Source organism: Hypanus sabinus, chromosome 16 (assembly GCF_030144855.1).
Source record: "Hypanus sabinus isolate sHypSab1 chromosome 16, sHypSab1.hap1, whole genome shotgun sequence".
Taxonomy (NCBI): Eukaryota; Metazoa; Chordata; class Chondrichthyes; order Myliobatiformes; family Dasyatidae; genus Hypanus; species Hypanus sabinus.
In genome coordinates, this window is record NC_082721.1 from 34,729,439 (window position 1) to 34,752,534 (window position 23,096).

Genomic DNA, 23,096 nt, shown 5'->3' on the forward strand with positions numbered 1-23,096 from the left:
ACACAAAGAGAGCTGCTAGAACATAAGAAATCATTTTACTGAATCCATTAATTATCCTGCTTGTGTGGCTAATTGTGCACATTCTGTGCACACATCCTTTATTTACATACTGTACACTACGTTCATAAATAATTAGGCTGACATCTAAGATAGTAAAGCTAAAATCTGGGACAGTGAGGATGGGTTTAGGGGCAGGGAAACTAAAGGTCTAGGAAAATGACATTACTATGCAGGAATGTATGACTGGGCGCCCAGGATAGCAAAATGGAAATGGAGCCCAGTGAAGTTGGGCTCGGGATCATCAAACTGCAGTCGGGAATATTTGTCAACGACTTCCAGAAACAAAAATTAGGGCTGCAAATGAAAGGCAAAAGTTGATTTAAAGAATAACGTCCTCACTGCGGAATGAGAGTCAGCACCACTTGCTCCTGCAATTTGGAGAGCTCTGTGTTAAGGCAATTGGCAGATGGCATGCGTCATTCTCTGGCTAAATATGCAGAGTCTGTGGAATCTGTTGGGGGAAAGGAATTATCAACGTTTCACATTGAAATCCTTCATCAAGCCTGAGAATGGGTGCGGGGGGGGGGGGGGGACTGAGAGGCCTGGGACTCCTCAGTCTGGGTGCAGGCACTTGACTGGAAACATTAACAATTTCTCCACTACCCCCACAACACAGATGCTGCTCGACCACTGAGTTCCTCCAGCATATTGCTTGCTGCTCCAGATTCCAGCTTCTGCGGTCTCTTGTGTCTCTAATTGGATTTTACATTTGTGCCTGCTACCGAGCAATGTGGTGTGGCCTATAACTGGATAGATAACTGTAATGAAATGACCAGTTGCAAACAAAAAGGGTTGGAACAATGGAACAGTGCCGACTTTAACAGTGTTGGGGTGTCAGTTGTAGCAAGGTAGTTAGTTCAATGATGTCTGTAATGGGCTGTACCAGATTGGTTAGTACTGTCTGTGATGGACTGAGGTTGGGACTGACTTTGTTGGGCTACTAATGAGGTAGTGAAATGCTTACTTTTATAGACTGGTGCAGTTCTGATGTGAGAGGCTGGTGCATTGCTACCTGTAACAGATCACTATATTACTGACTGCCGCAGACTGCTGCTTTTCTGGCTGTAACAGGAAGGTGCGGCGCTACCTGTAATGACAGGTGTCCAGCCAACAGCAACAGAGGTGGGTTGCTGACTGCCAGGCCCATAGTGGGCAGTTGGGTCCACTGGTGAAGAGTTTTTAGCGAATCACTGCAGCTGCGGGCTCACACTTGCTTAAGCATCTCGTACTGGTCCCCAAACTTCTGATCTCACACGTGAGTAAAGTCTTCCTAAGCCCTGCACAGAGAGAATTTGAGCAAGTTCTCAAAGGACAAAGATACAATTAAACAAACATGAGAATCATCAACATGTTAATTCTAGAATCTAGCAGGCACAAGGCATTTTCATTTATCTCTTTTTATAATATATATAGACATAAAATCAATAACTACTTATCCTGTATCATTGTTCAGTTGAACCAACAGTCTTGAAAGCAACCCATTTTGGAATGTTAGTTCAATAAAAACTATTAAGGTAATTTAACAATTTCAAATAGTCCTTCATATTGTCTTTACTTCAAACATATTCTTTCTTTCCTTCCTTTTCCAGTTTGTCTTTGAGTTTTTTAAAAGTAGGACGTTTCCCAGGATCGTACTCCCAGCAGGATTTCATCATGTCGTACACTGGAGTGGGGCACTTATCTGGCGATTCCATCCGGTACCCCTTCTCCACTTTTTCTGACACATCGGTCAGTGACTAGAAGGAAACAGAGAGAGCATTTTATTATCTTGTTTTAGGAAACCAGGTCCCCATTAAAGACAGCACCAGTGCCTGGGTAAGTGATGGGCAGCATGAAGAAGATGGACTGAAGGGTCTGACTCAGCGTTGATGACTCTGAGACACAAAAGGCTTGGAACTTCAAAAGGAAACTATGACTGTGGTGAATTGAGACAATTAGAATATTTCAGCAGAAGAGAAGGGCGTTCCTTGTAAAAAAAAATGTTAACGTGAGCTTTTCCTGTGAATGATGCAATATGCCAGTGATGCTGCTGCAGGTAAGCTTTTCAATGCATCCGTGCATAGATACACCTATGCATATGACAATAAACTGGTCTTTGACTTTGATTCAGTCCAAAAGGCCCATTGCATTGGTCATAGGTAGTGGGGGTGTTGTTGTTATCTGCACTTTGATATCTTGTTGTGGGTGTGAGAGGTAGATTTCGAACACAAGCAGCAAACTATGGCTTTGGGAAATTCAGAGATGTGTTGGGGTTGGAGAATTGGGAATTGGGGAGGTGAGTTCAGTGGGTTGGAGTCTGAGTCAGTTAGGAGCTGGGCAAGTGAAATCAGTGTGACAATAGATGCAGGAGTAGGCCATTCGGCCCTCCGAGCCAACACCGCTATTCAATGTGATCATGGCTGATCATCCACAATCAGTACCCCATTCCTGCCTTCTCCCCATATCCCTTGACTCTGCTATCTTTAAGAGCTCTATCTAACTCTTTCTCAAAAGCATCCAGAGAATTGGCCTCCACTGCCTTCTGAGGTAGAGCATTCCATAGATCCACAATTCTCAGGATGAAAGCGTTTTTCCTCAACTCCGTTCTAAATGGCCTACCCCTTATTCTTAAACTGTGGCCTCTGGTTCTAGGCTCCCCCAACATCGGGAACATGTTTCCTGCCTCTAGCATGTCCAATCCCTTAATAATCTTATATGTTTCAATCAGATCCCCTCTTATCCTTCTAAATTCCAGTGTATACAAGCCCAGTCACTCCAATCTCTCAACATTGAGAGATTGAAAGATTCTCAATGACAGACCCACCATCCCGGGAATTAACCTTGTGAACCTACGCTGCACTCCCTCAATAGCAAGAATATCCTTTCTGAAATTTGGAGACCAAAACCTAACACAATACTCCAGGTGTGGTCTCACCAGGGCCCTGTACAACTGCAGAAGGACCTCTTTGCTCCTATACTCAACTCCCCTTGTTATGAAGGCCAACATGCCATTAGCTTTCTTCATTGCCTTCTGTACCTGCATGCTTACTTTCAGTGACTGATGAACAAAGACACCTAGATCTCGTTGTACTTTCCCTTTTCCTAACTTGACACCATTCAGATAGTAATCTGCCTTCCTGTTCTTGCCACCAAAGTGGATAATCTCACATTTATCCACATTAAGCTGCATCTGCCCACTCACCCAACCTGTCCAAGTCACCCTGCATTCTCCTAACAGCCTCCTCATATTTCACACTGCCACCCAGCTTTGTGTCATCTGCAAATTTGCTGATGTTACTTTTAATCCCTTCATCTAAATTATTAACGTATATTGTAAATCGCTGCAGTCCCAGCACTGAGCCTTGCGGTACCCCACTAGTCACTGCCTGCTTTTCTAAAAAGGACCCGTTAATCCCTAATCCTTGTTTCCTGTCTGCCAACCAATTTTCTATCCATGTTAGTACCCTACCCCCAATACCATGTGCTCTAATTTTGCCCACTAATCTCCTATGTGGGACCTTATCAAAGGCTTTCTGAAAGTCCAGGTACACTACAACCACAGGCTCTCCCTTGTCCATTTTCATAGTTACATCCTCAAAAAATTCCAGAAGTTTAGTCAAGCATGATTTCCCCTTCGTAAATCCATGCTGACTCGGACCGATCCAGTTACTGCTATCCAAATGTGGGAAGGTGTTATTAGACTTCGGGATTGGTCCTGTGGAATTTCCCAAATGGAAGCCTAAGGCTGAACAAGCATTATGAAAATGTTGTAGAATAACTAATGATGAAACTTATAGGAACAAGGTTGGAAAAGAATATTTAAAAACACTCCAAAAGACTTGTTCCAAAGGGAATGAAGACTCCGGACCTAGTGCAGAAATCCATCAGGTTTGCAAGTGTGACCAGAGACACCCAGTCAGTTTCCAGATTGATGCAAAACAACTTGGAAATTGGTGTGAAAAATAAATTTTAAAATGCTGCAGGTACTGGAAATCTAAAATAAAAACAGAAAATACTAGAAATACAGAACAGGTCAAGCAGCGCCAATGGAAAGAGAAACATTAATAATTTATGTTGGAGATCATTCATCAGGATTAGGAAGGGGAGAAAAGAGCTTGCTTGTTGAACTGGAGGGAGTGTCTCTGACAGCTGAAAACTGGTTTGACCGTGGTGATAAGGCTGTTGTTGGGTGAATGAGTGGAATAGAGTGAGAACAGCATAACAAAAAGTGGCAGGAGTTAGAAAATAAAGAGTAGAAAGGAATATAGTTAGCTTGATGCTAGAAAATAGTTTGAACTCTTAATTTAATGCAATGCTGTTTGGATGGAATGGCAATTGGAATGCTTCCAGTTTTAGTCACAGTGCCTTACAGCACGCAAACAGGCCCTTTGGGCCAACTCACCCAGGCTGACAGTGTTGCCCAATGAGATGGCCCTATATACCAGTGTTTGGGCCATAACCCTCTAAATCCCTCCACTTACCTATCTAGATAGTTTTTAAACACTGCTAACGAGCCGGCCTCAGCCACTATTCCTGGCAGTTCATTCCAAACAGGCACCTCCCTTTGCGTGAAGAAGCTGCTCGTAATGTCCCTTTTACACGTCTCGCCCTAAACCTATGCCCTCTTGTGTTAAGCAGCTTCTCCCTGGGAAAATGAATATGTGTTTTCACCCTGTCTATGCTCCTCATGATCTAAAATACTTCTATCTGGTAACCAACCCCACTCTCCTAATTTCCAGGGAATAAAGTCCTAATCTATGGAACCTTTCTTTGTACCTCAGTCCCCCAAATCCAGGCAACAGTTATGCATTAGTATTATACATTAAGTACTTATACATTAATATTTATACATTATGCATGTTATGTATTAATACATTCACCAGATATGGGTGAGAAGAGCCAATGAATATGGTTCCTTTTAAAAATGACGAGAAACAAAAGTCTCGGGTGGGACAGTCAGGTAGGGCGGTCTCCAGCTCTCCAGCGTGATTACTTCTGAGTAACACATTAACCTCTAGTTGCGATTCTGGAAAGAGCAGTTCCAATTTAGCAAGTAATTAAGTGTCACATGAGGATAAAGAGAGGGGGCTTGCAGGTGGGGGAGGATAATAGGGATTACAGGCAGGAAGTTTTAATTCCATAGCAGCAGTGCTGCCAAGAGCACTCTGAGCTGACAGCAGGCACGAAATAGGCAGCGGAGCTCAAGCACATTCGCCACAGTTTGGATATTAACTCATCAAAAACATCATCTATTTGACAAACGATTCAGGGATTGGGGTGGAGGTAAAAGGAGTTTTGCATAGGCTCTTGCATTTGGTTATGTTATTTTTCTGCCTGATACTACTTAGTGCTAGAGTCACTTAATTGGGCCTTTTGGCCCATCACATCCATGCTGACCCTTTTGCCCTCCTACACTAATCCCATTAGCCTGCATCAGGGCCATGTCCTCCTATACCTTGCCTATTTAAATGTCCATCTAAATGCATCTTACATGTAGGGATGGTATCTGATTCTACCAACGCCTCTGCAACCCATTCTGTGTAAGCCACTCTCTACACCTACTTGTAAAGATGGAAATGAAAAAGAGTATAAATATCTATATATCTGAAATAAGACGATTAATTGTGGGAAGTCTGCGATATGAAATTAGTCAATTTTGAGATTAATCTCTTAATTAAAAGCCACACAGGACACGTGAACCCCAACTTCATCATTCAACCAGTATGAAGAGTTGAAGGAGTACACTTTAATGTTTCACTGATGTGCTACTTACATTTCCCCCTATATTGAGAACTTACACTGAAAGTGTTTGGTTTTATGGAGACCGGATTTGTCGGCTCTGTCCAAACAGAATGATTTTCCTCAACAATGTGAGGCTGAGTGGTCATCCAGGACACGAGCAGGCCTTCAGTACAGATGTAACACACCTGGGAGGAATGGGCAGGCTAGGGACAACACACCTTATACACTGTTCAGTTTAAACACAGTATGAACTTCAGGTGATTGGTGAGGCTTAGAGGGGGAGGGATGAAGCAGAGTTGGGAAGTCGATTGGTGAACGAGACAGAAGGCCATGGAAGAAAGGAAAAGGGGAGGGAAGTAGGGGGAGCGTCAGAGGTAGACGATGGACAGGCAAGGAAATAAAATAAGAGAGGGAAAGGGGAATAGGAAATGGTGGGGGTTGGGAGGCATTACTGGAAGTTTGAGAAATCAGTGTTCTTTCTTTCTTCCATGGCCTTCTGTCTCCTTCACCAATCAACTTCGCTGCTCTTTGCTGCATTCCCCACTGTTCCTCTCTCCCCTCCCCCCACTTTCAAATCTACTCCTCAGCTTTTTTTTCTCTAGTCCTGCCGAAGGGTTTCGGCCTGAAATGTCGCCTGGGCTGAAATGTCCCATAGATGCCACCTGGCCTGCTGAGTTCCTCCAGCATTTTGTGTGTGTTGCTCTAATTTCCAGCGTCTGCAGATTGTCTCTTGTTTGTGACAGTATAAACATCATAGGGTGAAAAATGAGTGATTGACTCGAAACCCCCACCCCCTCATTCCTGTGGCTGGGTTAGTTTAAAATCAGAGCCTTTACAACAGAAAGTGCTGGGAAAACGCAGCAGGTCAGGCAGCATCAGTGGGAAAAAGAAACAGTTGGTCTACTCAGAAGTAAGTTTTCAACCCATTGTTCTGTTTCCCCCACTACCACAAGATATCAAACATGCCTGAAACTCTCATCCCATTCCATCCTGACCATTCCCGTCCTCCGCTTATCTCAGCTGTGCTCTTCATCTGTCCCTTATTTCACACAACATCTGCTGGGCTAATTGCTTATCAGTATCATCTTCCCATGCTGGTAAATAGTCAGGATTCTCATTCCTGCTCAGCGTAGACTATGTTGTCCGAGGACCAAGGACCAACTTAGTTTATTTACATGTATTGGGAGTTTACCATGGGGTGATGGTGTGACATGCAACTAAAAGACACCATTCAGCAATTATAATAAAGAATTATGTAAAAAGTAAACTTAGAGGTTAAAGTATGGATATGGAAATATTTATCTGTGGATTGCTCTACCACAGACTGCAGTGGAGGCCAAGTACCTGGGTATATTTTAAGTGGACGTTGATAGTTTCCTGATTGGTCAGGGCATCAAAGGATATGTTGTTTCCACTGGTAGGTGAGAGTACAACTAGGGGACACAACCTCAAGATTCGGTGGAGTAGATTTAGGACAGAGATGAGGAACTGCTTCAGAGGGTGGCTACTCTGTGGAATTCTCTGCCCAATGAAGCAGTGCAGGCTGCCTCAGTAAGACAAGGTTGGATAGATTTTTGCATAGTAGGGGTATTAAGGGTTATGGGGAAAAGGCAGATAGGTGGAGATGAGTCCATGGCTAGATCAGCCATGATCTTATTGAATGGAGAGCAGGCTCAATGGGCCAGATGGCCTACTTCTGCTCCTATTTCTTATGTTCTTATGGCGAGAAGGCAGGTGTATGGGTTGAGTGGGATCTGGGATCAGCCATGATGGAATGTGGAGCAGACTTGATGGTCTGAATGGTCCAATTCTGCTTCTACATCTTATGGTCTAAAGACATAAACACCAACATTATAAGAGCTGGTTTAAAGTGCAGTGACTGAGGTAACAGACTTCCACAGGTGAATTGATTTCCCTCTTACGGCTACGCAGCATCTGCACCCAGTCACAAAGAATTTCAATGCAGCCAGCAAGTCCATCTGAAACGCCGACCTGCTCTTTCCTTTCAGGCGTTGACGAGGCTCGATAACTCAACCTTTGCAACTGAAGGAACATTCTGCTTGATGCTGCTCGTATACTGATCCGGAAGTGGGGAGTGACTTTGAGAGAAAACACAGGCAGCTGTTTGCCCTCCAGTGTGCTCCAGTAAATGAGTTAACAATGACTCTGGAGAGAGCAGCATCCTGTGCGGTTACTAAAATCTGGCTCATTATAAAGCAGATGGAGTAGGCTCACCAGCTTAGGGTAGGGTGCTCGACCGTACGAAAACAGCTCCCAAAGAAGAATTCCATAACTCCAGACATCTGATTTGGTGGAGAATTTCTATTTGAAGGAATCAGAAAAGTTATTATGGATATTACCCCCCTCTTGATAATTACAAGTTAAAATCTTAGTCTAGGAAACAAGCCAGTGGGCCCTTCATTCACTCTGAGATTGGACACACTTAAGGACGAAGCCCTGTGGGGCTTAAGTGTACAATTCAATCAGGGGAACGGATAGAGTTACCAGGGTCCCTGACAGCTGTCACTCCATTTGCCCTGTGTGTGCCCAGACCAATCTCTGCACACACAATAGATGAATGGAGAGCAGTTCAGAAAGAAGGGGAGAGGTACAGGGGAAGAGTTAGAATATTTCATGCCTGACTGTAATTTAGAGGAAACCCTAGATGAAGGCTGTTGAAAGGACGCTGGCAGGTTTGAAAAGGCTGAGGCACAACAATTGTGAGGTTAAGTGTCACTATTGAAACTCCCAGGTGCTACGTTTAAGGAGGAATTTTCTCATTGATTATTGATTAATCTTGCTTTGCCACTCAACACCACGTGGATCTACGGTGGAACATAGTGTGTAGGGACAAAGGATGACTTGCCTGACAATTTACGCCTGCTGCCCCCAGAAGTCAGATATAACTTTCTAAGGACACTGCATTTTGCCCAGCGCACGAACACACATGTGCACATATGTGTGTGCATGTGTGTGAGTGAGTGTGTGTGTATGTGTGTGAGTGAGTGAGTGTGTATGTGTGTGAGTGTGTGTGCAATACACATTCATGAATGGCATCCCCTGCACACGAGTGTTTGCACACATTTACAAGTGTTTCCTTGCTGTACCTCCTCCCCCCCCCACACACACACACACACACAGCTCAGTAATCAGCCATTACTCACTGGCTAGGCTTGTGATGGAAAAGGTCAAAGGAATGAGGTACTAGAGCTCAGTTCATCAATCTCAGAGTAAAGCGGGGTGGGAATATGTAGGAAGAGTCTACTCCTGCACTGACAGGTCACGGCCACATGTAGCGAGGGGCTCCATCCACCCACTGACCCGTCTACAACCTCTGACTGCGGACTCGCGCTCCCGTCCTTACGTGATGTTTCAGTGCTTCTGGTGCCGTCCACTTCACTGGCAGCTTCGCCTGGTCCTGAGTGCTGGACACCCCTTTGGCCAGTCCAAAGTCACTCACTTTGGCAACGTTTTCCTTTGAGACGAGAATGTTCCGAGCTGCCAAGTCTCGGTGGACGAGCTTTTTCGATTCCAAGTACTCCATCCCTTCACAGACGTCACTGGCCATAAGCAGGAAGTGGGAGAGAGAGTGCACACATTTCAGTTACTGAAGACAGAAGGAAAGGGCTACCACAGCTTATAGTGTCATCAGGAGAGCTGGAGATTAATTCCTAACACTCCACTCTCCGCTCTGATATCCATAAACTGACATTTGGCATCTGGGCTCATGTGGTTACAAACTAGACAAAATAAAACCCACATATTTCTGTTTATTAGTTTCAGTCAAATTAGTTGCAAATTCTGAGGTTAGCTTCATCCCAGAGAGAAAATGATGGATTGAATTCAATCCAGTCTCTGATCCATAACTCCGGGCTCCCCCATAGCTGCCAGTTGTCTGGTCATTCACAGGAGGAGTTAACAGTGAGGAAGGCAGATCCCCATTGACCCAACTTCATTGAAGATACCTGCCTCTTGATATTAAGTGAGAGAAAGAAGTGGAATTCGTCTCAAGGCCAGGAAGGAAACACCTAAAGCCATCTCATTAGGCAAAACGTTGATGTCCGTAGGCTGAACTTTGACCTCCACTGGCCTCCGTGGACTGGCCAGCAGCTTCCAGAAATGCCACCCAAAGCAAGGGTTGTGGGATGACATTGAACGTGGAACTGGGAGGGGAATTGTAAGAGACTTCAAATGGATACAGAGGGGCTGGTGGAAAGGATGGATGCGTAACACAAGGGATTGCACACAGAGCAACACGGTGCTTAGAAGGGCTTCCTATACTTAAAAGCACAATTCTAAAAGGGGTAATGAAAGAGGGGTCTGGTGTATATCGCATAAATTGTTGAAAGTGGCAGGACAGATTGAGAAAATGGTGATAAAATCGTTTTGTATCTTGGGCAGAAAGCAACAGATAGGAAATCCCAAGGAACTTTTTCTAAACACCAGTTTGCTCACAACTGAAGCATGTGACCTGTTCTGGGAGCTACAGTTTAGGCAAGATATAAAAACTTTGGAAGGGGATGCAAACAAACATCCATCCTAATATTCCATCAATGTTAGTTAGTTAGTTACATGAGTAAATGGGAGAAGCTGGGCTTATACTGGTTAGAACAGGGGAATCTGACATAAATATCTAACATCATGAAACATCAAGACAGGAAGAAAATGTTCACGTGGATAGATAGATTTGGAACCAAAGAAAATAGATTGGCAAAAGAACATAAATCACATGAAGAGCAAACATGAGGAAATCTGCAGATGCTGGAAATTCAAACAACAACACACACAAAATGCTGGTAAAACACAGCAGGCCAGGCAGCATCTATAGGGAGAAGCGCTGTCGACCTTTCAGGCCGAGACCCTTCATCAGGACTAATCGAAAGGAAAGATAGTAAGAGATTTGAAAGTAGTGGGGGGGGGGGGAGGGGGAAATGTGAAATGATAGGAGAAGACCGGAGGGGGTGAGATGAAGCTAAGAGCTGGAAAGGTGATTGGTGAAAGTGATACAGAGCTGGAGAACGGAAAGGATCATGGGACGGGAGGCCTCAGGAGAAAGAAAGTGGGGTGGGGGGAGCACCAGAGGGAGATGGAGAACAGGCAAACAACTAAATATGTCAGGGATGGGGTAAGAAGGGGAGGAATATATCCAAATTCAGGTTGGAGGAACAACACCTTATATACTGGCTGGGTAGCCTCCAACCTGATGGCATGAACATTGACTTCTCTAACTTCCGTTAATGCCCCTCCTCCCCTTCTTACCCCCTCCGGTCTTCTCCTATCATTTTGCATTTCCCCCTCCCCCCACTACTTTCAAATGTCTTACTATCTTTCCTTCCAGTTAGTCCTGACGAAGGGTCTCGGCCCGAAACGTCGACAGCGCTTCTCCCTATAGATGCTGCCCAGCCTGCTGTGTTCCACCAGCATTTTGTGTAAATCACATGAAGGTTTGTTTTTATTCCCTTATGTAATGTTTCAGTGCTCTGGTGTGATCCTCTTTATTGGGGAATGGTGGAGGCAGATTCAGGTGTACTGAAGAGAACCGGACAGCACATACTCAATCAGTCAAATCACCTGTTTGACTGGGATACATCTGTGATTCATCTTCCAGTTGCAGCTTTCACAATCCAGGCAAAATCCACTGAGGTCGTTTTGAAGTTGTACATTTTTATTTTCTTTAATTGCATTTGTTTATTCATTATAAAAAGTATTGAAGAAGAGACAGTGTTTGATTGTGTGGGGTCAGGTTGTAAAACTGCCAGGAATATGTCATAATCATACCTTTTCCTAAACTGGAACTTTATTCATCGATAAAATAATGAGCCGGTCGTTATTTCTAATTAGCCAGAACGAGGAGAAGGCAAAGTTAAGAAGATAACCTTCATCACCTGCCCGCTGTGCAGGTTGGGGCTTATTCACCTCAATGGTTTTTGATCACTGCTCAGGAAAAGGACCTTTTCCCTGGATGCAGGGAGCTACCTTCTACGAGCAATCCAAGTAACAAGGGCAATGGTTAACACACCTCAGCTTCACACCTGCACTTCTGGGCATTTACAGCAGATTCACAGAGGAGAAGAGTGCTCTTTAGGAATTGTTGTCATATTTTGCTGTGGTAATGAAGATTTTTAAGGTTATGAGGCAATTTGTTGTTTTCCATTAAGGCCCACAAAGTTACAGTCACCATTAAATAATCCACTAATTCTGCAGTCAATTAATGTTCTGTTTAATCCCAGTCTATTTCTGAACAACGATTTCTCAGTTATATAGTTATAATCATCAGTTGTTGATAGTAGGACAAGTGCCTGGACCATGGCAATTGCAGACAAATGTGACTTCATCAGGTAGGCAGTCTGATTGGAATGAAGGTGTTGGCTAAATGGCCTGTTTCCAAACTGTACGAGTCTGTGACTATATGAGCAAAACTCAACTATGGTTCAGTCAAGACCAACTACAGAGACTTGTGCACAAAACCTAGTCTGACAGCCCAACTCTTCCTTAGTACTTCACTAGTTATCAAAGATGCTGGTTTTTTTTTGCCTGAGAAGAACAAAAAAAGAAGACTCTCTGAGGTAGACATAGAAGATCTCAATCTTCCTTTAAAGAGCAACGGTGTCCACCAAAGTACCCTGATCAATATTCATTATGCAACAATATTATAATTACTTGGTGATGAAATGATGCTATTTGTGGAACATGCTGTTGGCAAATGAGCTGCCACATTTTCCACCCAGCGACTACCTTTCATTTTATTGGCTGTGAAGTACTTGGGAAGTCAAGAGTTCATTAACGCACTGTAAAAAACGCATTATCACAGGAACATGGGAGTTTAGGAGCAGAAGTGAGCTATCTGGCCTTAACATTCAATGTGCTGGTGGTCGACTTACCCCAGATCATAACTCCTCCTCTTTACTTTATCCATGTCCACTTTAAATATATCCAGAGATCTGCTTGCGCAATTCTCTCTTTCTAAGAATTCAGGTTTAAATGCCCAGCCTCTATCTTGTCCTTAAATCCATTGAGACAAATCTCTAACAACCATCTTTCATGTGATTTATAGGCATTCTTTGAATAACGCGGGACTTCCCCTGCATCCTTTCATGCCAGGACAACCCAACCAATAATTCCCATACATTGTATGTTTCACCGGAGATTTACCATTTCACATCTGCACACTGATTCATAAGTTTACTTCAGGCCTTGTAATGTCATCGTCACTGGGGATGGTCCATCTTATTGGTTTGTGTTCCTTTGGAAACATTAGTGTTGGTGTTTCCAAATTGATGGACTCCAATCAAATCCACTTTACCCGATGTGCCTATACCATGGCAGTCTAGGCATAGACCAGTGGGAGATGGTGTTTATGAAATGACCTTAAATCAATCGGCGTCTGAGCAGAGTAGAGAAAGCAGAGAAGAAATGAGGGAAGTGGAAACAAAATTGAATTTGGAACTCACAGCCCAAATTGGATCAGCTCTTTTGTTTTGATAACTGATCTTCCTCTGGTTCTCAAGTAGTTGACAAGGTTACCCTGGACAAAAGTAGAGAAAAGAATGTTTACAAATGTTGAAACTTTCCCACTGGACATTTGGTTCACTGCCCCTTAGAGCATCCTGAATGCAGACTAGTGGTCACATGTCCTTGTATTACCAACACTGACTTTTAAAAATATTCTACTGGCTGTGAGGCACCTTTGGGCATGAAAAGTGAGATTAAAATCCAAATATTTACACTATGGAAAAATCTAAGCACTGTTTACCTCAGATGAAGTTTAAGCAGGACCTTGGATGAAGGTCCTAGTAATGAGTAAATCTGATTACAATGCAGTGACCATTTCTGTGGATAAGAGCTACATTTCAACATCTGAGCCCATATACCATCTAGTGTAGCTGACATACTAATCAAACAATGTTCTTTCACCAGGTTAAAAGCCAAGATTATGAATCTAGTTACTGCTCATAAATGTGTTGTGATACACGTTGAACCCTTTCTGTTTACCATTGTAACCAGAAGGATCACCACCAAAAGGTTATTCTAACTACTTGGCAAAAATATAACTTATAGACCAGGTAGCTTGTTTGATAAGCACCAAATAAGGTTAGATTTTTTTTCCTACTTAAGGGGTGAATGGCAAATCAACAGATTTGTAATTTTCAGACAAAAATCAAAGAATTGTTGAGTTTAGAATTCAAAACTAACAGAAAGGTCAGTAATGGAGACACAAGAGACTGCAGATGATGGAAATCTACAGCAACACACTGGACAGTCGACAATACAAGATGATAAAAGAGACTAATTCAGGAAGTCAATAACAAACAGGTACTCAGCAGGCTCAGTGGCATCTGTAGGGGAAAGGGATCTCCTATGATTCCTGCCTTCCAGCAGGTTGCTTGTTGCTCTAGATTCCAGCATCTACAGTCTTCTGTGTCTCCAAAGGAAGATCAGTTTGATGTGGATCCAGTACTGGGTTGAAACTCCAGAGCAGCTAAATTTTGGAGTTTATTTTGGGGTTTGTAATATCCTCAAAGTATGGGGTAAATCCACACATGAAAAAGTGAGTTTTCAAGACACTATCTGAATCAGAATCAGGTTTAATATCGTTGACATATGTTGTGAAATTTATCAATGTTTTGTGGCAGATGTTGGATTTTCTTTAAGAAAATAGAACAGACTTGATAGGAGTAGGTAACATTTAAAGCACTTTGAAGATTTGAAGAAGAGAATTTTGCAGAAGGAAGATCTTTCAAAATCCTTTCAAGAAACTTGCATAGGATAGTCTCTCATCTGCATTAATTATCTGGATCTAATATTCTCACAATAAATCCCTTCCTGACAGATTCCAAGTCACAGTGTGGGGCAATAGAATATTTAAAAAACTACACTGTTACCCAGGGACCAGTCTCTACATGACAAGGCGATGGTAATCAAAATGGGTTGTAGACATGAGAGTAGAATAAAGAAGTCATACCTTGCTCATGAACTCAGTCACGATGTAGAGCCCATTGTCCACGATAACTCCTAATAATTTCACCAGGTTCTTGTGCTGCAGATTACTGTTAAAATAGGAAGTGAAGTGAGATTGTAAAATCTTCCTCTGCTGGGTCTGTTCTCTGACAAGTTGTTTTATGTCAGGGAGAAGGAAGAATAAAACCCAAGGTTTCTGTTCTTGGTCTTTATTCGGTGTGTGAACAAATTAAAGGAAGGCTGGGAGAAAGTTAGGGCTAGAGATGTTGTTCCTTTTCAATCACTAGAGCTTATCTACCACATGGCTTTTGCATTTACTTAATATCAAATTGTTGGGAGTGAACATGCAACGCTGGTCAAGTTAGGCTTATGTCATATGCTCAAGTACCTGTATGCATATGTAGAAACAATGAAAAAAATTGCAACAGCATTACAGGCACATAACATTAGCACACAATAGTCAGAAAAACATAATTAACATCTCTACATAAACTATACAAGAAAGAACACAATTAGAAGCAAAAATATAAACAAAGGTTATTGTAGCACACAGTGGTTAAAGTGCTGTTGTACTGAGGTGCCCTCACACAGTGCTGTGATTGGATGTAAATGAGGTAAGTTCATTATCGGAGCTGTGAGACCTGTTCTGATGAACGTTCATTAATTTGAAGTGTTATCTGTGTTTGTCTCTCCACAATTGTTGCCTGACTTGCTTCTCTTTTCTAAGGCACTTTGCTTCCAATGGAACTGTGACATATTAGCCAGTAACTCCATACACTAGGGTCCTCCCGTTCCAGATTCCAGGTTGTGTTGGAAGCGGCAGCTTCCCACATTGCTTTGAAATGCAGAGAAAGCATTCGGAGAGGAATGGAACTGCAATCATAGCGACAGGTTGGATGGTCCCTTGCAAGGTATGGGGAAGGTTGGATCCACCACTTTTAAGGTCAACTTCATGGAGCTTTAGACCGAGACAACTATTCACTGATTGTGACACTGGAGCAAACATAAGGATTCCCAAAAATGATTGCAAAAGTGATTTCTTCTTCTTAGGCAGTCTGAGGCAGTACAAGATGATAGGAGGCATAGATAGAGTGGACAGCCAGAGTCTTTTTCCCAGGGTGGAAACGTCTAATTTGAGGGGGCAAAATTTAAGGTCATTGGAGGAAAGTTAAAGGGAGAAGTCAGAGACAGATTTTTAACGCAGAGAATGGTGAGTACATGGAAGCCCTGCCAGGGGTGGTGGTAGAGGCAGATATATTAGGGACATTTAAGAAAGTCTTAGATAGGCCTGTAGGTGATAGAAAAATGGAGGGCTATGTAGGAGGAAAGAGTTAGATCGATCTTAGAGTAGGTTATAAGGTTGGTATAACATCGTGGGCTGTAGGGCTCGTACTGTGCTATGGAGCTCATCAGAGAAGAGATAACTTGCTTCCGCTTTGGTTCTGAAGATACTGGAGTGGTTGATGAGTTAGTTTGGGGTCCTGGTTTCTGCCACCAGAAGGTGCTTGGGGTGCAGGTCAGTGGGTCACACAGGCAGTGTAAGATGATTCTCCTGCCAACTGTGTGCTTTTTCTCCAATTACCGATGCCATGCCAAATGTTTCTTCTCTGTTTTGAGCATCGATGGACCACGAGTCCGTTAATGATATGTAACCATGGTGCCTGTGATGTTGCATTCAGGGTAGCCCACTATGGACACAGGTTGCCTGAGAGGCACTGTCTGATAAGGTTCTTAAGAGCTTCAGCACTGATCTCCCTGTAACAACATTTCCGCTGGTGCTGATGTCTTAGACCAACTTGGTGGAGATAACAGAGGAAACAAGATGGTGGCTGGTCCAATGATCATTGATCCTGTCATGGCACAGGAGATGCAGCCTTCCCACTGGTTACTCAATCAGACTATTGTAATGACCCTTAGGTGTCAGAGCTTGGACTGGGGTACAGTAAGATGTCTTTGTGCTTGTCCCTCTGATGAAACTGTGTATTGGTTATGACAAGGCTAATCTCCAAGCACTTTGTTAAGAGAAGAACCTTGCTGAAGTTGGCCTTCTCTACCTCTTCCTACTGATGAAGCCTTGCACTTTTGTCACCCCGACTCTGAAGTCACTGAGGAGGATCAGTTTGAAAAACCCCACTCCACATTCCAGAGGAAGACAAAATTGGAGTAGAAGACCTTCTTAGCATCCTCTGTGGTGAGCATGTATTTGCACATCTTTAGAGGAGAAGCTCCAAACCATTGTTCACGTGCAGATAAAAGGATGGGTGTTACACTCAACATCTGCAAGACCAAAGTCCTTCACCAACCTGACCCTGCACCACCTCACTGTCCGTTGTCTATAAAGAATCAGGAGACCCTGGGAAAACATGGACTTCTGCGTAAAGTCAGAAGCTATCTCTCAGCATTGCACTCAATGTGCCAGCATAGTCCTTGGTCGACTGAGCAAAAGAGAACTTGGTCAAAACCTCAGACTTAGCATAAAACTCACAGTATGTAACCTCTACACTTCCATTTCATTCCAAGATCTGGATTATCTGAAATAGTCAACCCAGGCTGCTGGAAAAATATCAATGCCATCTCTGCAAACTTCTACAAATTCACTAGGAGGATTTTGGAGGTCAACACCAGCAGTACTGAGCTCCACTCACACTAAGTCAATTGTATGCCCAACACCAGATTCCCAAAACAGACACTTTATTCTGAGCTCCGTCACAGGTGGAGAGAGGAAAATCTTCAAGGATGTGCTCAAGTCTTCCTTGAAAATATATATTTTTGTATAAAATGCTAAGAGGCATAGATAGAATGAACAGCCACTGTCCTTCTCCCATGGTGGAAATCGCTTAATATGAGAGGTCATAATTTTAAGGTGATTGCAAGAAAGTATAGGGGGAGATCAATGGTAGGGTTTTTTTACATGGAGAGTGATGGGTGTGTGGAACAAGCCACCAGAGGTGGTGGTAAAGGCAGATACATTAGAGATATTTATCAGTTAGGCACATGAATGGAAAAAAATGGAGGAGTATGAGAAGGGTAGGGTTTTTGGGGTAGGTTAAAAGGTTGGCACAATGTTGTAGGCTGAAGGATATGCAGCATCCCCACTGATTCTTGAATAACCTGGCCAATGCCTGCTCAGTGCAGACAAACATTTGGGTCATAGTGAGAATCACGAATCTATGCCTGGAAACACTGCAGCATCTCAACACCAAGCAACCTGCCCACCAGGTCTGGCGCATTCAGCCCTGACATGCTCCTGCCGCAGTCTGGTTGGAACATTGGCCACGTTGTGGAAGCGAGTCAGCCTTAATCCTGACAACAGCAGCAGGCGGCATAACACTGGTGTACTGATACTCAGCTGGTGGGTCTTTGGATGAATACTGTGACTACTGCTCCACCTAGTGGCCAGAACTCATAACCACCATCCAGAACTTGAAAATTCAGTTTTTCATCACATCTACACTACTTTTGTATTTTTTTTAACCCTTTACGAAAAATTAAAATGACCCCACTACGGCTTTATTAACTATGCAATTTTGTCTCTTTTTTCCCTATTAAGCACGTGTTCCATGCTGTCACACCACTGACCTTGGGGCAACAGATCTACCAGTTAACCCACCATCACACTTGTTGGATAGATATACTGCCACTGAAGTGCATCCATTCACATTCAACCCAATTAAAATTCAACCAGCTCCACCTCACCCCTTGAAGTATCACCACCCGTATTTTAAAACAAACAGATACTTCATTTTTTCCCCCCCGAGTCAGCTGGCACAATGTGAATCTTGGTGAAGTGTAGAAGCTGAAGTCTCACATCTCAGGATCCCTGATAAAGGATTTTGTTTCATAACCTTAAGGGAGGGGGGAAAAAGACACTTCTGCTTTCCTCTTTAAAATGCAACTTGTTAACACATTAGAAAGAAAATGTACTCTGTGTCCACTGGTGGTCAGTCACTACACTAAGTCACTGGGCAAAGACTGACCTCACTCAGGGGGTGAACTGGACCAATATAAGTGGCATTACATGCAATTCTCAGTCAGAACTCTGCCTCCTGAATATTACCCTGCATTGAAACCTTCAATGGGCGAGATGCTGATTGAGAAATAAGCTATAACACAGCAGACGTCAACATTCACAGGAAAGGCAGGGATGGAAGGAGTAAAAACCACACTTACGTCATGACAGAAGTTTCCTCCAAGAAGGCCTGAGCCATGACATCGCATTTGATGTTCTTTACAGCCACCTCCTCCCCGATGTATTCTGCTTGAAACACAGCTACGCAAACACAAGGTGCAGATTAGACTGTGCTCCTCTGATGAACTTGGCGACATACTTGGGAGTCGTTTCAGAAATTTGACTCAATGGTTCACAAGGGAAGTAAACAGTATTTGTCTGATGACTTGTACAGCAGAGCCTGAGACACTTACAGGGGGACTTTTTAAAAGCAGAAGCTGAATCAGAGAAACCAGGAAATAATACTAAATGATTGCTTGAAATAAACTATAATTAAGTTTGTTAAAGGAGGAAAGAGGTGGAACTGCCAGAAGTTTAGAGAAATACACTCGGTGATCGCTTTATTTTGTACCTTCTGTACCTAATAAAATGGCCACTAAGTGTATGTTCATGGTCTTCTGCTGCTGTCGCCCATCCCCTTCAAGGTTCTATGCGTTATGCATTCAAAGATGCTCTTCTGCACACCATTGTTGTAACATGTAGCTATTTGAGATACTGTTGCCTTTCAGTCAAACATTCTCCTCCAACCCCTCTCACTAACAAGGCATTTTTGCCCACAGAACTGCCACTCGCTAGATGTTTTTCTAGTTCTCACACCATCCTCTGTAAACTCTAGAGACCTTTGAATGTGAAAACCCAAGGTGATCAGCAGTTTCTGAGATACTCAAACCTCCCCATCTGGCACCAACAATCATTCACAGTGAAAGTCACTTAGATCACATTTATTCCCTATTCTAATGTTTGGTCTGAATAACCACTGAACCTCTTGACCATGTCTGCGTGCTTTTAGGCATTGAGCTGCTGCCACATGATTGGCTGATATTTGCATTAATGAGCAGGTGTACAAGTGTACCTAATAAAGTGGCCACTGAGTGTAATTTGAGAGAGTGAGGGCAAGCTAAATGCTAATAAAGGAATAAAGGGACGGGTTTAAAGACAAAGATTAAAGTTTCTTTTTGAGGTTTTTCTATGCTGGGAGCCAGAACAGGTAGGGAACAGTGAACTGTGATGGTTAATCTTGGTGAAGTGGAAAATACAGTAGCCATGCTTTAAATAGACTGACAACAACAGAAGGTGGAGTTGCTGACAACCGCCACAGTGTCTTTCTAGCATTTGCTTGAGTACTGGACAGTGGCGGCAGTGAAACCACAAAGTCACAGGGTTGAATGGGTTGTTCTAGCTGTGTGCAATCTGGTTAAAAATTAGGTCACAATCAAGGAGAATAAAGAAACCATGAAAGAGCTTTCAGCAGAATCATGTGATGATGACTTTGATCTTCGTGATATTAAGGCAAGTGTAGATATTGGACAAAGATTCTAGTGGAGACATCAGAGGGGTCAAGACAACGGTGAAGTTAAAGAGCCAGGTGTCATAACACTGCCAGTCAGGTACATGTGGTGGGGAAGGGGAGCAGCCCAAAGATGGATCCTAAGGAAGTAAAAGCAGATCGCTTAAATAAATTCAGTGGATCAAGCAGCTTCTATTGTTTCGGCTGGGACTACAAGGAAACATGGCTGGTTACACTAATGTGCCTGGCAGGAGAACTTGTTGCTGGTGATGGTGGATTTTGCCCAAACAATAGCCCTGGGGGTGGGACAGAAAGTCTGCCATATTTAAAAATTGAACTTAGTTTGTTTAAGGAGGAGGCGGCCCTCTACAGGTCAACATTGGTCATAGATGTTGAGGCCAGAGCAACAGCAGAGACTGATACAGTTTGGCACCAGCGGCGTTGCAGGAGTCGCCATTCAGTGTTGAACTCATTTAGGATCGCCCTACCGGGACAGCGAAGAGTGAGCTTTGTTCTATGCCTAAACCAGGTTGTAACTTCCATGGAGCATACTGCAGATGGAATTGTTTCCCATTAGTTCTCAAAGTTAGCTTCACTCCCATGGTGAGTTTGTTGGGGCTGAGGGTGGAACGTTACAATGAGAAGAGATTAAGGGAAGTGTTTCACCCAATGATGCAGAAACTTCTGACACGAGCCTTCAGTGCAATTGTGTAACATTGTGGAAGGAAGGCAAAGATAATTGTCCGAGCCCGCAAATCTGAGGCAGGTATTGCACAGTCTGTCTCGATGGATTAAAGTTTTAGTAAGGTTCAGAAAAGGCCAAATGTGGTGGTTGGTGCCGGTCCCAGCCCACTGGAAAGATGAGTGAATCACAGTCAGTGCCCTCTTCCTGGAAAATATAGGCCCTAGTTATGTTCTGTCAGTTATGTTGAATACCTCATATTGTACACATGCCTGTCTGGACACTCAAAACAGTCAATCCACCTCCGGCAGCAACGGGGTAAGAGATCACTGGGTGGAATGAGGAAACAACTCAAAGAGGTATACAAATGTCTCCTTAAAGAAACACAACGTGACTCATTACCATTCAGGGAGGAGGAGGAGTAGGAGTATTCGGGATAACATTGAGGATCTCAAAGCCATGCACCAGGACCACATTGAGGTCCTGCTTAAGTAGCAGAAGCTAACTATCTGCCTACTCCATCAGCTACCTCCTGTCCCTCTTTGGAGGACTCTACAGTCACCCCATTAGCTTCAACAGCCACTTCAGAGCTCACAAGACTGAATGTTACATAGCACAAAATGCTGGAGGAACTTGTGGGTCAGGCAACAAAATGACCAGTTGATGCTTTGGGCCGAGACAGGATGTGATAAAGGGTGTCAACCCGAAAAGCTGGTTGTTAATTTTCCTCCATGGATGCTGCCTGACCCAATGAATTCCTCCAATGTATTGTGTGTTGATCAAGATTTCCATCATCTGCAGAATCCCCACAAACCTATCCACAAACAATTAAAAGAATAGAAATTAATTCATTTATCACTTACTCACCTCCAAACTCCCCTTCTCCTATCTGATCTCCTATGTTAAGTTGCTCCATATTAAGTAGCCAGCCAGCTGAAACAAAGCAGGGATAGAGTCAAGAGAAGGGAAAGTTTACCCAGTGCAGTTTGAACAAAGTCTCACAGTTCATGATTTATTTTATTCTCCAATGGAAGTCTTTCCTGAGAAGACTTAAAGACATCTCAAACTACCGTGAGGACAACCTTTCTGTATGTAAATACTGTATGTAATTAGTTTTGCTACAATAAGTGTATGGGACACTGGAGAAATGTTGAATTTCCCCTTGGGGATGAATAAAGTATCTATCTATCTATCTTTCAGAACATTGCTGGGGCGGTAGGAAATGTATGCCCGCAAGCTGTGGAGTCCCAGGATGGTGATGTGCTGAAGCATCACATGTACATTTCTCAGTCAGACTGTCTTGTGACCTGGAAGGGAACTTGAAGGTAACATTCCTCTGCCCCTGCTGCTTTTGTGCTTCTGTGCAAGGCTGCAGAAGGGACTTGGCAAACTGCAACAGTACACTTTCTCAGCGAGACACACATTAACTACACCAGCACACACAAAATGCTGGAGGAACTCCGCGGGTCACGACCTCAAGACTTCTTCAGAAGGGTCTTGGCCCGAAACGTCAACTGCTTACTCTTTTCCCACAGATACTGCCTGACCTGCTGAGTTCCTCCAGCACTTGAGTGTATTGCTCTGAATCCCCGGCAACAGCAGATTTTCTCTTTTGTGTTTGTGATACTGTAACCACAATCCACCACATGAAGAGGGAACAAAGACTACGATTGGGGAAGGTTGGGCACATAAAGCAGTTGTTTTGTTCCACACCTGCTATATAATTCGTTCCCTGTAGACTTCTCTTTAAAGCATTAGACTCCAACCACAGGAAGTGGGGCTATGTCTGCAAATAGTTAATGGTCCCTATAAATAGCACTGGTGGTGGTAGGGGGTGGAAGGAGGCGCCTTCTCACTCTCGTTGCTCATTCAACTGTACAAGGTGAGCATTAGCTGAAGCATTGAGCTCCAATTTAGCCACCTGATATTAAATCACTGGCAATGCTAGCTGTCTTTATGTTTTCCTGCTTTGCATGCCTCCAGCTTTGGCATCACACCAACATTCTTGCCCAAGTGTGGCAGGTGTGAATCACGGCACCAATGCATGAATTCTCATCAGTTACTTCAGTGGAAATGATTTAGCTCTTGTCAAATGATGAAAGCAAGGGAGTAAAGGAACATAGCCGTCAAAGCCACAGAATTATGTACATTCAGAGGTG

General features: G+C 43.4%; 1 protein-coding gene across 3 annotated transcripts in view; it reads right to left on the reverse strand.

The window, feature by feature from the left end:
• Positions 1–16: 16 nt before the first annotated feature.
• The window catches only part of matk (megakaryocyte-associated tyrosine kinase), a 71,962-nt gene continuing 48,882 nt past the window's right edge, over positions 17–23,096 (reverse strand). For all 3 annotated transcript variants that reach the window (XM_059991551.1, XM_059991552.1, XM_059991550.1), the window contains exons 7-13: positions 21,805–21,870; positions 18,910–19,009; positions 14,744–14,828; positions 13,233–13,306; positions 9,146–9,341; positions 8,017–8,103; positions 17–1,796 (exon numbers count right to left, since the gene is read on the reverse strand). In XM_059991551.1, coding sequence (XP_059847534.1) covers positions 1,617–1,796; positions 8,017–8,103; positions 9,146–9,341; positions 13,233–13,306; positions 14,744–14,828; positions 18,910–19,009; positions 21,805–21,870 — 788 coding nt within the window. In that variant the 3' untranslated portion in view covers positions 17–1,616. The remainder of the gene's footprint in view (positions 1,797–8,016; positions 8,104–9,145; positions 9,342–13,232; positions 13,307–14,743; positions 14,829–18,909; positions 19,010–21,804; positions 21,871–23,096) is intronic.